Source organism: Siphateles boraxobius, unplaced genomic scaffold (genome assembly GCF_051911475.1).
Source record: "Siphateles boraxobius isolate OS27281-9 unplaced genomic scaffold, OSU_SipBor_1 30, whole genome shotgun sequence".
Classification (NCBI taxonomy): domain Eukaryota; kingdom Metazoa; phylum Chordata; class Actinopteri; order Cypriniformes; family Leuciscidae; genus Siphateles; species Siphateles boraxobius.
In genome coordinates, this window is record NW_027508920.1 from 17169782 (window position 1) to 17185000 (window position 15219).

The 15219-nt window shown below is 37.5% G+C and overlaps 1 protein-coding gene across 4 annotated transcripts in view; it reads right to left on the reverse strand.

Moving 5' to 3' along the window:
- Positions 1-15219, reverse strand: part of aplp2 (amyloid beta (A4) precursor-like protein 2) — a 95948-nt gene that overhangs the window by 15214 nt on the left and 65515 nt on the right. For 2 of the 4 annotated variants that reach the window (XM_077248367.1, XM_077248366.1), the window contains exons 5-13: positions 14675-14916; positions 12695-12900; positions 11738-11905; positions 8454-8584; positions 8228-8302; positions 7986-8144; positions 6794-6922; positions 4344-4443; positions 2316-2489 (exon numbers count right to left, since the gene is read on the reverse strand). In XM_077248367.1, coding sequence (XP_077104482.1) covers positions 2316-2489; positions 4344-4443; positions 6794-6922; positions 7986-8144; positions 8228-8302; positions 8454-8584; positions 11738-11905; positions 12695-12900; positions 14675-14916 — 1384 coding nt within the window. The remainder of the gene's footprint in view (positions 1-2315; positions 2490-4343; positions 4444-6793; positions 6923-7985; positions 8145-8227; positions 8303-8453; positions 8585-11737; positions 11906-12694; positions 12901-14674; positions 14917-15219) is intronic. The other 2 variants (XM_077248368.1, XM_077248369.1) reach the window with 1 other exon arrangement.

Here is a 15219-nt window from a genome sequence, read left to right on the forward strand (position 1 = left end):
ACGCCAGAGCCTCAGGCTTTATGATTTTAGCTGAACTTCAAATGTCGTTGTGTTTAAGGCGATGCCAGTGGGGATTCAGGCAAGCTTAGATAAGCAGTAACCTACAGCCCGGTGCAATATTTGGACTTCAGGGTTTCATACAGCATTTAGAAAACATTAACACGAATAGGCCTCATGCTGCCAGAGAGCTACAGGCTTTGAGAGAGAAGCTACAAGCAAAGCTTTAGTACTGGCTCAAAACAGACACTTTAAACAAGAGCCAGCCAGAGAAAAAGCCATATCAGTGATGTTTGAACAAGGAACTGTTGGCTGAGCTTTTCCTGGAAAATTTCCAGGTCATATTTCACCCCAAAATAAAAATAAAAATAAAAATATAAATAAATGTTATTTTGAATGAAGAAAAATATATTTTTTAGAACCATTGAGATGTTTTGAATTGAAAATTATTACTTAATTTTGTTGTGACGTATGACCCCAACATACTTGTTTTGCTCATATGCGATCTGTTTGATTCATAACCATATGAACAGCACAAACCACATGGAATCTGGTCTTTTCGATTCAGATTGGGCCACTTCCATATGTGGTCCGAAATTAGATACAGGTCTGATGTTTTGCAATGCGACCGCAGTCTGAACGGCCATATCAGAGTTCATGCCACTTTGACTATTTCATTGTAGAATTGTGACGAATCTAAAGTGAAGTAAATGTAGACAATGTAGACCAATGTGCACAAAAAGTATTCATGTCGTTGGTTGAAACACTGTAGTCACATTGACTATTTCAATGATCTTTACTACCTTTCTGGGCCATGAAAATGGCAATTTACAGTCTAAGAGGGGGTCAGAAAGCTCTCGGATTTCAACAAACATAATTTTAATTTGTGTTCCGAAGATGAGCGAAGGTCTTACGGGTTTGGAAAAACATGAGGGTGAGTAGTAATAAACAAAAATTAACACCAATGGAAACTTATTTCTGCCATGGAATAAAAAAATATATATAATTGCAACCTTTTATCATACAACTCTATATCTCACAGAATTGTGAGAAAAAAAAGTCTGACTGCGAGCTTATATCTCGCAATTCTTACAATTCTTTTTCTTTTTCTATTAATTGTAAGACAAACTCACAATTGTGAGTTAATTCCAAATTGTGAGATAAAAATACACAATTTTGAGAGAGAGAAAAAAGGAGTTCGAATTATGAGCTAAAAAGTCACAATTAACTTGTAGATTTTTTTTTTTTGTTCCATGGCGAAAACAAGGTTCAATTAAAACCAGCATACCGACTAGGTTTAGCCGTTTTTATCCTACAGGGAAGTGGGTATTAGCGGCATGACACTGATGCAAAACCTGCCTCGGCAACAGTGCCATATGGACTACTTGCACTGATCTTCATGACACACTTCCGTTTTGAAATAGTACAACTCATTTATTTCCGGGTATGTATATTTTCTATGTGCTGTAGTCATCGAGTTGACTAAACGCCACCTAAATGAGTGTCTACAAGAATAATTAAAAATCTGGACATTCTCAGAGACAGGCGTAGAGATTTTATAATGATTACTCTGTAAAGAGTTTTCCAAACTCAACATGAAGTTTTAATCCAATCCGAGCCGTTCTGAGAAAGCAGCGCCTAGTAAACATCTGTGATTTTCACCACAGGATGTCAGTGCTCATCTTAACTAGCAACCGCGATGCTGAAGTGTCTGAGACCTGATCAATATTAACCCTTATTTATTTAAATTAAATATTTTAATCACTTTTGTGTCAGTCATCATACTCAATCATTCCACTGTAAGTATTGTTTATGCAAAACTTATTGATAATCAAAGTAGTAACATTGTTAATACTTTACTGTTTAAGATTAATTAAATAATTAAGAAGTTAAACTTACCGCAAATTCATCCATTCATTCAACTATTTTAAAAGACTGGAATAAGAGCACCAACGCACACAAAAAAAATCTTTTTTATCAGTCAAATTCATTTAAAAATGTAAATGTAAACTCAACAGGGTTGAAATATGATCAGGAAGAGAAAAACACTCTTAATGAGAAGATAAGCACTAGACTGCTGCAGATTAGTGGGGAAATTGTTATATTCAGAATGCACAGTTGGAAAGAAAACTGTGAACATGATTCATTGTTTTAATCAATTGCCAACGCAGTAATGATCTGAATTCTCATGCATGTAGGGGCGCTGAATGGTGTTACCGGAAGTTCCCGAGTTGTAATAAGTAGATCGTGCAAGAAGTCCATTGAGCGCATAGTGAGCCTCAAAGATTTGTCAGTGTAAATTTAGACAAGAAACTTACCCTCGGGTTCAGCGGGTGAGCCCAGAGAGTTGACCTGGAAGGGGCGGAAGGGCTTTCCTTCAAAGGCAGGAACCTCTACGCTCTCCTCAGAGGATACAGTGACATCAGGCTGAGACTCAGAGATGGAGGACACGAACTGGTCCATATCTGCCTTTTGATCCTGTAGAAGTTCATCTTAATTGGTAGATACAGAGAGGAACATGGTTAAAAACAGCAAATTAGAGGAGGGAAGAGATGGAGGAATGGATCTATCTCAAAAGCATGACGCAGACATGAAGCATTCATAAATGCGATCAATTATACATTACAAGGTTTCGTACAGCGGCATTTCCAGGCATCGGTAAAGATAAAAAAAATGACCCTTTCTAGTACTTCTCTAAACTTGCAAAAACATTCTCCACAGAGTCTGGCTTAAAAACTACACATCATCACACACTAGTGGAAATCTGGAGGAGTCTTGACCCAGTTCTGTCAAACCCCACATACTAGTCTCATCTCTTCTACACAATGCCACTGCTCCTCTCGTAAAATTAATGAAAAAGAAAAAAAATTTGTTAAGTGCAGAGTCTCTGGGAAAAGCTTCCAACTGAAACAAACAACACTGCACAACAAACGCTTCAGAGCACTCTAATTTACTTTGATTGCGGTGAGATGTGCTCAAGCTGAGCAATAAAAAGAGTTGCCAAATTACGTGCGTGTGTGTGTGTGTGTGTGCGTGCACGCACGTGTGAGAGCTAATTACTGAAGCCAAGCTTTTCATACAGGTGTAATTATCTTGGCATCTGAGATGCAGAGAGATTCTGCAGTTTTTTAGGGGACTAAAAGCTCACATCAGGAAAAAAGAACACGTAAAATAGACCCAAAATCGTTGTACACCTTTATCTATGTTAAATCAAGTGCACTTTAGAGTGCTCTGTTTCTTAGTTGTTGTGAAAGCCGTTTTCTGAGCTCATGTGCACACTAGAGAACCACATCAAGCGAGATGGCTTGAAAAAGGGAGGTCTGGGTTTGGGTTCACATGAACTCCAGTACAGATCACGATTTATTTAAATGTAATCCAGCCTATCTTGCAGGAATGGATGGTTATTGATTATGTAAAATCTGTCTGTTTCAGTAACATGCACTCTTTGCTGCTTGTCGCCACAGAAACAGAACAGTACAAATATCTATTTTCTCCATAAGGACACTGATTTTTAGCAAGAATGAACAAACCTTTTTAGTGATAATGTCATTGTCAAGAAAGATCTACCATGAGCTCCAAGATAGTTAAATGATATGTGCTTCTGTTGAAGCCACAAGTTAAGATTGTGAGTTTAATCTTTAATGTAAAAAATATATATTTTAAAGACGATTTTTTTAATTTTATTTTTTTATGAAACGTATGCACAAATGACATGCATTTAGAATAGAGACTGTTTAATTTCATGCTGACTTTAACAGGTAAAATACCAGTGAAGGACTACACTACCCATAATCCTGGAAAGAGATCTACCAATCTCTTGATGAGACTGAGAATGAGACTTACTAATATAAATATTATAATTAAACTTTATTTGGAGTACTTCTTTATTGCACAATGCACATTTCTAAATATTAAGCCTAAAATGTGTTTTAATATCACTATTAGTAAGGATAGTATGATCTCTGTATAATATCAGTCTTTAAATGCAAGATATTTAAAGTGTACCTAAAGTATAATTGCAATAGTTCCACTTTAGTACAATCAAATATAATTAAGTATTTCTTTAGTTGGACCTCAGCACTATTTCTGAATAACTTAAGTGCATTAATTACAAAAATTGTAGAACCAATTTAACAGACTTTAAGTACACCAATTTAGTATTCCAAAAGTAAAATTGCAGGGTATTTATATTAAGTACTGTACATAAATACGTAGATGTATTTGTAGTATACTTAGCATAAAATAAACGTATTTCAAATACATATTCCTTTTCTTGCGTGTGTTTGAAAGAAGTCAATTTCCACAATTTTCAAAGCCACCACCCGGATCCAGCTGTCCACACTTACCAATCTCATCCTGGATCTCCTCTGCGACGTATGGCACCTTGTAGAGCAGAGACAGGCTCTGGTTCATCCTCTCCTCAATCACCCGCAGGTGGGTCATCACCTAGGAAACACAGACACACACTTCTAAAACAGCGGTCGATTTACGCAAGATGATATTTAGATAAAGACTCCATTCCACAAGATGGAGCAGGTCTGTGGTTGAGTTAAAGGGCATGTAGCGTTGGATGGATGTAAATCAGAAAAAAAATAGCTTTGCGATCTTAATGCAGAAATGGTGAGAAGAAACTGTGTGACTGTGTGCAGTAAAATGTCTGTGTATGAGCAACCACGCCTGTTCTTTTGTTGTCACTAAATTTGTGTGCAATGCTCAAAAACCGGCAACAGATGGCAATGAAGGGCTTGTGTGTGTGTATGTATATATATATATATATATATATATATATATATATATACACACACACACATAATGCACTATACATTAATATACATGTGTGTGTATGTATGCATGTATGCAATATTCATACATACATATACACACACACACACACACACGTATATTGCTCTAAAATGTCCTTGTTGACCCTCTAGGTGCCCGTCTGGACCTCAGAAAGTTCCTGCATACTGTATTTAGCTGTCGCACTGTTGGTTTAGGAAATAAGAAGGTTTATGTTAATCTGCCAGTCATACCTGGACTTCAACTCATTTGAGAGGAGTTGCCAAAATAGACTGTACTGCCATTTCTCAAACACACCATTCTATAAATCAGAGCCCCACAAGTCACCGGTGTGACTGCTATTTTTTGCTTGAACGCTAAGTGCGTTTATAAAACCTACATGAGACTTGACAGTTGATAAAGGGATACTTCACCCAAAAATGAAAATTTTGGCATTATTTACTTATCCTCATGTCATTCCAAACCTGTGTGAAACATTTATACTGCACTGTTTCATACAATGAAAGCACAGGTTGCAAAAAAGGAACCTGTTCCAAAAAAAGGATTGTAAAAGTTCAGATTGATATTTCTAAAGTCATTATACATTATGAGGGTGAGTAAATGATCATTTGCTAATTTTCATTTGGGTGAATTATCTCATTAACTTCCATTCCATGAAAAAATCCTTTCAAGTTGCGGAGATTTCAGAGCACAGATTCATGATCAAGAAGATCAATAAATCTTAAGGAAAATAAATAAGTTTGTACAAATGTTCTTAAGTGCATTTTTTTTAAAGAAGAAAACTGGCTTGATGGGAGATCAGCACTCCGAATCAAGTTTTTTTAACATGCCGTTCATTATAAATTGTTATTTTTCCTAGTATATATATATATATATATATATATATATATATATATATATATATATATAAATATAATATCATATGTAGCTAGTGCTAGTTTGTAATGCTTAATATTTGAAACAACCTAATAAATTCATAAAACATAATTTAAGACTTAAATAATTAAGACATAAATTAAGTTTATTCTAACATTATGGCCTGGTTTCACAGACGGGGCTTAGATTAAGTCAGGATTAGGCTTTAGTTCAATTAGGGCATTTAAGTAGCCTTTTTATAAACATGAAAATGTTTTTAGATTTTTTTTAAACTTTTTAAGATTAGATTTCAGTTAAAACAGCTCAAACATGCATTTTATTCTGGAACTAGGCGTAAGCCTTGTCGGTGAAACCGGAGGTAAGATGTTATTATAAAAACGAAATATTCTTAAATTAGAAAAGATAAAAATAACAATTAAGAAGAATTTTCTTAAGAATGCTTTGTAAACCCGCCTCAGATCTAAAGGTTTGCCTAATTAAATCTGAAATAAACAGGAACTGCTATCAGTCAGTAAACAAAAACACAAGATATAAACTGTTGTGAATGTGGGTTTCATTTCCCATAATTCTCAGATCCGTGCACACCTCTGGATCTGTGCCACATCCCGTCTCCCATGACAAACATCTATGCTGACTGAGGCCAGTCTGGAATGCAATTTATAGAGCCACGCCATTGGCTTAGACTCTGAAGTTACATCCAATCAAATCGCTAAGTGTGATGTTACACAAGAGCAGTGCAGTGCTAATCTCTCACATAATGTTCGAACAAGAGAATACAGTCATGCTAACTCACTAACGGACAATCCTCTCAACTTCTGAACACCGTACATACTCACAAAAAACTCGTTCAGTTACCAAGCTTAAAGGGGAAGCGAGTGCAACTACCAGCACCAATTAGAAAGAAAGAAAAAAAATCACGAACATTTTCAACTCTGCCATCTACTAATGTTTACCACAGTTTTTCCACCTCTTTGGGAAATCATCCTTTAAATGCAGGCTTATGTTCTTTGAATATTAAGTAGGGACCAAAAGGCAAGTAAAACTGTTATAAATAGGACAAAGGTGAGAAAAGATCAAATGAAGTATTGGATTTAACAATAAAGGGTGTGGCGGCACTGACTTGGGACTTCATCTGGGCGGCCTTCTCAGGGTCCACGGCCAGGACGTGCTGGTAATGGCGGATGGTGTGCTGACGATCTTTATTCTCAGCACGCATGTACCTCTTCAGAGCCTGCAGGATACGGTGGGGCTGCGGAGACAGAGAATGAGGAGATAAATTGACCACAAAGGAGAGAAAATAAAAGGCAGGGTGAGTCAGGTGGACGTCTCTTTATGAGTTGGCTGATCCGTGAATCAGCACTAGGATCAAAGAGCCGCAAGACAGAGGAATAACAAGAGGATTAGCAGAGATGCCTAAAACGCGCCTGCTTGTGTGAGTCCGGCTCTGAATCTCTTCGTGCAAATCATTTCAGGGGATTAAAAATTACATAGGTGCCCAATTCAAATGAATATCTTAAGTAACTGAAGCAGCCCTCGCTGTTATGAGCTTTCAGCGGGATAATAGAGGACAGGTAATCTGCCACCATTAAATCACGCCGCACTGGGGAAAGACAACCATCGCCCATTAGAGACTTAAGTATGAGAAGTGTAATCTGGTCATTATGAGATGAGAACAATCCTTTAAGGAGGCACTTATCTCTCAATGTTCTTTAACTTACTCACAGAACTTGCAAAGACAAAAATAATGCCATCATCCACACCTGGTACTAACATGCATCTCAAATGCATCTCCTTTTCGAAGAGTCATCGGTGGGTATATGAGATGATGGATACTTCAAATACATTCACATGCAATTTATACATTCAATGACTCAAATACACTTGCTATGATAAACGTGTTTATAATTTCTGAATTTAAATTAATTGTAATATTCTTTGGCAATTATAAAGCCAACGTCAAAAATGTCAGGCTGAACTGTCCTGATATCAGGTTGAAGAAAAAAGCCTCATTAAAAGAATACAATTTTGGAAATGAAAAATCTTTTCCAAAGCCTAAATTCCATCCGTTCATCATAAAAACTGATTGCGCCTCATCAGAAAATTTGGACCAAACTGCTCGATTCATATGGATAGGTTTTGCAATCTCTTTAGGAACTTTTTGAAGTGTCAAAGTGCTCGTTGCATAACTGTTTTACGAAGATGAATGAAAGTCTCACGGGTTTGGAATGACATAAAGGTGAGTAATTAATTCAATCTTTATCCCTTTAACATCATTTGTAAACAGGGCAAAAGGTCATTGTTTGTTGTCTCACCCTGGGTGGATCAGCCTGTAGGGCGGCTAGGTAGTTCTCCAGTGCAAGACGGCGCCGATCGTTCAGCATTGCCTCTACCCGGGCAAGGTGAGTCTCCACCAGCTGCTGTTTCTCACTGGCTGCCTCCTCCTCCAGGGACTCCACCATAGCCTGGAAGTGCTGCAGAGAGAATAATTAAAATCCAATAAATAAACAGTCACATCTTGTATGAGATGTCCTCTGGCATGGAAGCTGAGGCTCACCTGGATCAGTGTCTGTCTCTCAGCTTTGGGCAGGTTCCTGGCCTGGCTCTCGGCCTCCTCCCACTCCTTCCTCACCTGAAGGGAGCAACACATACAAAAAAACTTGGGGCTCTGGTGACACAAATAAGGGCTGGACCTCAACGGCCAAACATAAACAACTCTTTAACAGTTGGGGATGTCACATGGCAACTCTCTTATCTAAATGTAAATGTGACCTCTCACTCACCCTCTCCATGCGGTTGCGGTGTCTGATCTCGAGTTGCTCCTTGGCCTTCTGGAAACGGCTGTGCTCTTTATCATCTGCTGGGGTCTCGAAGTACACATCCACATCATCTGTGGGTTGAGGAGTGGGTGGCACTGAGGAGAAGAAAGAGAGAGTTTGTAAATAGTGAGAATATAAGCCCTTTATTAGGCACATCATTTTTAGGCATCACAGGTACACTGCAGAAACGTAGGATGTTGCTCATACCTACAAAACGTAAGGCAGGAATGCATGATTACTTTGTGAAAATGGCAATCCTATAATGCATTGCGATAAGCTCAGTGAAAAGATTCATAGAGGAGGGAAATGTTTATTAAAATGTACTTGTAAAAAGTTTATGGATAATTTTCACTTTTCAGTACAACTGTGAGTTAATTGCCGTATGCAGGCAGTCATGGCCTAATGGTAACGGAGTTGGACTGGTGACCCAAAGGTTGCTGGTTCGATTCCAGTACCGGCAGGAATATGACTGAGGTGTCCTTGAGCAAGGCACCTAAAGCCCAATCACTCCCCGGGCACCACTCAAGGCTGGCCGCTGCTCCAGGGGTGTGTATCCACGTTTAAAGTGTGTGTGTGTTCACTACTCACTACTCTGCTCCTAATGTGTGTGCACTTACTTGGAAGGGTTAAATGCAGAGGTCAAATTCCAAGTATGGGTTACCATCCATGGTCATCACGTGTCACTTTCACTTTCACTTTCATGAAGCTGTTAGCTCAGCAATATCATACATCAACATTCCCATCCTTTTTTTCCATAGGGAACTGGTTTTGAACAATAACTTATAAATCTTTAAAGACAGACCTATTGTGAGCTACGATGTTGTTAATCAATGTTATTACACAGCTCTGTGGAATACTTGATTCTGATTGGTCAATCACGCCATCCAGCGGTATGTTATTCCCCAATAACAACCGCTAAAGACAGATGACACAGGCTCATCCGGGTTACTGAAGTCAGCTGCGCTATACGCTTGCTAGGAGCGTTTTTTCCTTGTGGGAGCAAATAAAATATTAAAACTCAGTCAAATCAATATTGTGTGTACAGTTATTTAATTCTGTCATCTGGTATCGTGGACTTGCTCTCTCTTGTTTCATACAAACGCAGCTCCTGCAATTTTGTGACAATTGTTTTGTAAACTGTTTAAAAAAATCGCACCCGTTTGTTATCTTATAATCCAACAGTTTCATCTCAAATCAATATTTCTTATCCCCATAATGATGTGTTAATATCCCCATAATTATGTGGCGAAATGCTGTGTAATTAAGTGGTATGACTGTATACCGTATCCCTGAACTTGCTGCGCTAGTAACTGCTCTCTCCACGGAGGCTTTGCGTTTAAAGACCTAATCTGACAAGTAGCCGTGTAATAAGCGGGATAATGTACATCCAGCCGGTTGTCATCTCAGAATAATACATGACAGGCTGATCAGGAAACATCCACATCACTATGAAAGATGCTTTCATTACCGTTTTCTCATCACTATAATTTTTGATGCGTTTATTTTTATTGCAAGGAAAGCGTGCAGCGCATATTTACATATTCATCTATATGGAATGTTCGCTAACAGTACGACACTTCTTACGCCACTTCTTACACATTTCGAACTTCTTTTTACCCCCATTTTTGATTTTTTACTTATTCTATTTTTATTATATTTATTATCTGTGTCCTGTCATTCTGTTTGTACAGTGGAAGCTTCGGTCACCAAAACAAATTCCTTGTATGTGCAAACATACCTGGCAATAAAGCTCTTTCTGATTCTGAAAGCAAAGAACGAAAAATAACTTTGCCATGAGTATATCGGGGCCTTCAGGGAGCTCACAGTCTTTTGCAAAAGTGCTATAGAGACCAATTTTTTAAAACAGATTTACAGACAGAAAAAGATAGATAGACAGATCAACAGACAGGTCCAAATGAAGCAAAGGAGGAGCAGCCGACAAAAAGGAGACCACTAAGATCAAACCCGGGGAGAATAAGCTTCCCACAGAGAGCTATGACTCTGGAGATGGCTTTGTAATTCCCCTGATTCTGAGAGAACCAGACAGTCCTTCATTTCCCATTCCTTTCATCCTGTCCTCTGAAAAGCGCTCTTCTGACAGAACTGCTCCCCCTTAGCATTTATCTTAAGAGTTACTGCACAACTCAGCACGCTATGATCAAGATATGAGCTAAAAACACTTTTCCTTAGTATACAGATGACAAGGCCGACTTGACTTCCCAAAAGCCTGTGCACAAAAGGCAACATCAGACATGCATATTGATTAGAACAGTCTACAGCATCTATACTAATAAGAGGAGAGGAGAAACCTTGAATCATGAAGGTTACCGTGATAAAAAAAAAATCATATAAAAACCGATCAGTTCATGTTGCCACAAGAACACATTTAAATGGTTTATACTCCTACACAAATCAAATACATTGGCAGATTAGTAATAAAAAGACACAAAACGAAAGGCGGCGTAAAAAGGGATGGGACACAGCACAGCAAAAAAGCAGAAATAACAGGAAAAGAATATCTTAGACTCAATTAGATCCGATTAACTCATTAACACTGGCCTCAGGTGATGTTTTGCTTTAATATAATGCAACAAAAATATTAATCCTGAAAATTAATAATAATAGTTATTATTATGAAATAATAATAATAATAATTAAATAATGTAAAATAAATTAGAAATAAAATACATTTAAATAAATAATACTCAATAATTAAATACATTTATTTATGTTGTTATTACTGTTGTTATTATTATTACTATTATTGTTGTTGTTTTTAAAAATGTATTATTAATATAATTATTATTCATTAATGCAAACTAAATAATAATAATAAAAATATTATTAATAGTAAGAACAGTAATAACAATTATACCTTAATATATTACAAACAATAATACATCCATTAATAATAACAATAATCAATCATTTTTAAAATGTGAGAAACAAATTGTCTGGCAAATAAATAATAAAATTAGACGTTAATTACCCTGCAAAGTGTTCACGGTTGTAAAGCAACACAGAAAATGACATTGATATAGAACGTACATTGAACATTTATAATGACTGACTGCGGCTAATCAGAATTTTAAGTCTCAAAACATTCGTTTTCAAAGGCTGCATTTAAAACAGTTTAAAGCAGGCCGTTTAGGTACACTAACATAGTGTTAGTATTGTGAGAGAAAGCAAGGAGAAGGAGCAGGGTGGAGCAGAAGGAGGCGGAGTCCTTGATGACGAGTGTGACTTACTCAAACGTTTGCACACGGCCATGCAGTACTCCTCCGAGTCGAAATTGTTGCGGTTGCCGGCACAGCCTCCGTAGATGAAGCGCACACACTTCCTCTGCTGTTTGTCGAAGTGCCAGCGAGGCTTAGAGGCACGGCAGGGGCCGGTCTCCGCCTCCAGAGAACACACAGCTAACACAGGAGGGGAGGCGCAGTTAGAGCCTCCAGCCACTAGAGGCAGCAATCAGTAATGCCCTTGTACTATAGAGCGCAACAGGGGGACACCGTGATTTTGCCAAGACAGACATGTTCCTAGATACATATTTTGTTGATCCTGGGGAATTATCCCTGTCTGAAAATGTTGTCCTAACCGTACCGATAACTTCTGCCTAAAATCAGAGGGGAATGATGGGTGAATAACACTGATGTAGAAGCCTACAAGCCTAACCCTGGTTGTAAGCCAAAACTTGGCATCAACTGTAAACTTGTCCCTCGAATCTGATTGGTTGATTGGAATGCTACTCCAGTAACATGTTGGACTTAGTGGCCGCACACTTTTTCAGCGGCCTTGGGTCCAGACGCATTTTTCCTTTATATCTTTTCCATAGATAACTATAACGTTAACTACATTAGCATCCATACCATTGGACAATAACGTTCTGTTTTTTATAAGCTCACTGCAGTTATGACTTGCAAGCTTTATACATTATAGTTACAAAATAATTCATTTCTTTATGGAGAAAACAAATTTGTTTTTTTACATCTGGAACCCGACTGTTGCGCTATATAGGGTTTACAGACAATGGCAAACAATAAAATGTATACTTAAATTCAAATATAATGTAAAAAAAATAAAAATAGGTTACAATAATTGTCACCCTCTATAGTGAACAGGACCAGAGATATGCATCAAATGAGTTGCTGTAATTGGACGCATTGTGGCAGACAGGAAATAAATAAAGGAAACAGAGTGTTACTGACCTTCCACTTCCTGCAGAGTTTTGTCATCATCCTGGCTCTCTGAGACGACAGCTTTCTCTTTCTTCTCATCCTTTTCCTCACTGTCTCGGTCCTCCTCTTCATCCTCATACACATAGTGGTAGTCCTCCTCATCTCCGTCATCCTCATGCTCTTCCTCTTCTTCTGCTGTGTCCTCCTGAGTGGGCGGCTCGTTGGCAACAGGCTCGCTAAAAAACGAGATAAAAAGACACAATGAACATGATTGAGTGAACGTTCATTTTTATCTTTTTTGATAAATCTTTTTATTTATTAAAATAGAACAGGTACCCCAAATCACATCCTACTCATCATTTAAAATAGTATAACTGCCAAAACACCCTTTTAAATAAACTGCCAATATGTTTTTATGAGCAACTAGAATATTTTTTCACAATTTAGGCTGTGGTCCACTGGAAAGTCATGCAGGTTTGGAAAGAATTGAGGGTGAGTGAATGACAGGGTTATTATTGTTAACTAAAACTTAAACCATAAAAAAAACACTTTCATTACTTGAAAAAAAAATAAGAAAAAAATAGACTTGTTTTATTTCAGCTAGTTGCCAAGAAAACATTTCTCATTTAGCACTGAAAGTACTTAAATAACCAAAACTGTTAACACTTTACAATAAGGTCTCATTTAGTAACATTAATTAATGCATTAACATTAATTAATAATGACCAATACATTTTTACAGCATTTATTACCCTTTGTTAATAAAAACGTTTTTATAAAAACTTGTAAAAGTAAATGTAGATATGAGCACAAACTAAGACTAATAAATGCTGTAGAAGTATTGTTCATTTTGAATTCGCCTTAACTAATGTAGTTAACTAATGTTATTAAATGAAACCTTATTGTAAAATGTTAGCTTAAAACTAAATAAACTAAACATATATAGACATATTTTAATAATGAAATCATTTGTTTTCAATGTAAATAATACAAATTACAAAAACACAAACAATTGCTAAAAATTTAAAATGAAAGTGCCTCTATTATACGTAGAACTGTCACGCAGTCGGATTCGAAATACAAACGATTTGTTTAGGCGGTTCAGAGTCGATTCTTTCTTTTGGGAGAAAGGGGATATAACTTATCGTGCACTTTCGACTTTACAACTATGCAGAACGTTTACATCTACTAACAGCTATATTACACACTGAAATATATATATATATATATAAATACAAAATATTCACAAAACTATAATAATACATCAATGACAGTAAAATAACACTGGTAAATGATGAAAAATTATATTTTTAGGTGAACTATCCTCAGAAAAATCTAGAAAAAAGTATGAGCCGGCATGACAAAGAACTGACAGAAGCACAGTGTGTTGAGAGGGAAGGAGAACATAGGAAACAGAGGGAGGGGAGGAGAACAGGTTGGAAGTTGTATGATTTATGGAAGTGAATCAAACAGCTGTCAGAGGTCAAAGGCATGGCACTCGAAAATATCCAGATGGTCAACCTAATTTATCCTACACAAACGCACACACGGCATATGCTCTCAAACATACAATTTTTCAGCTACTACTTCTCAAATGATAAGACACGACAGGTCACAGTCATACTGATACATCATCATAAGTCTCAGAGAGGCTGTGCCCATTTCAGAAATTTGGATACGTAAATAATTGACAATAGAAAAATTATGTTTTGTGAATGAGCCGGTGTTTAACACCAATCTTAAATTGGACCTCCACGCCTGAGACTTTGTTTAATGATGATTTGTAGGCGCTGATAGCCTTATATAGCCGACATATAGCGCCATTGCTCGGGCCACCCGAATCAGAACAAAAATATTATAATATTGTTTTCTTGTTGATAGTGCAAGGTAAATTGTGAAAAATAAAAGGTTAATTAATATTCTTTAACTCAGAAACCACAAACTAACATTTGACTAAGAAATCTAAACTCGAGAAGTTTAAGACCACATGCATGTCAACTAACACCACACCTCTCCTCTACTGCTTCATCATCTTCATCTTCATCCTCATCCTCAATGACAGGCTCCTCCACGTCCTCATTCTCATCATCTTCGTCCTCATCATCAAGCTCTTTTGAGGGTGAAGCAGGAGGTGCGGGCTCCTCGGGACGAGTAGACGGGCAGCAGACGTATTCAGTGCCATGGAACTTATCGATGCCACAGGGAAGCAGCATGCCGTAGCTGTGCAGGACCATGTTTCCCTTAGAACAGGCCTAGAGAGAGAGAGAGAGAGAGAGACACCGAGAGAGTCAAGAAATCCGATTCAATTAGAGCAAATGTGGTTTGAAAGGCCAGTCTGCTGTGTAAGAACAGCCCGAAGAAATTCAGCAGATCTCTTAAATGTCTGTCCCGGGATCAGTGGAGTCAGCGCACCGAGATGCTTTCTGAATGCACACGCAGAGAATGAAAGACGGCAGCTTGGAGTGATTTACAGGATGACAAGAACTGACCACGTACACACTGCAGCTAAATTTGGTTCTGTACACCAAGTTTACAGCATTCTGCATCCAAATTCA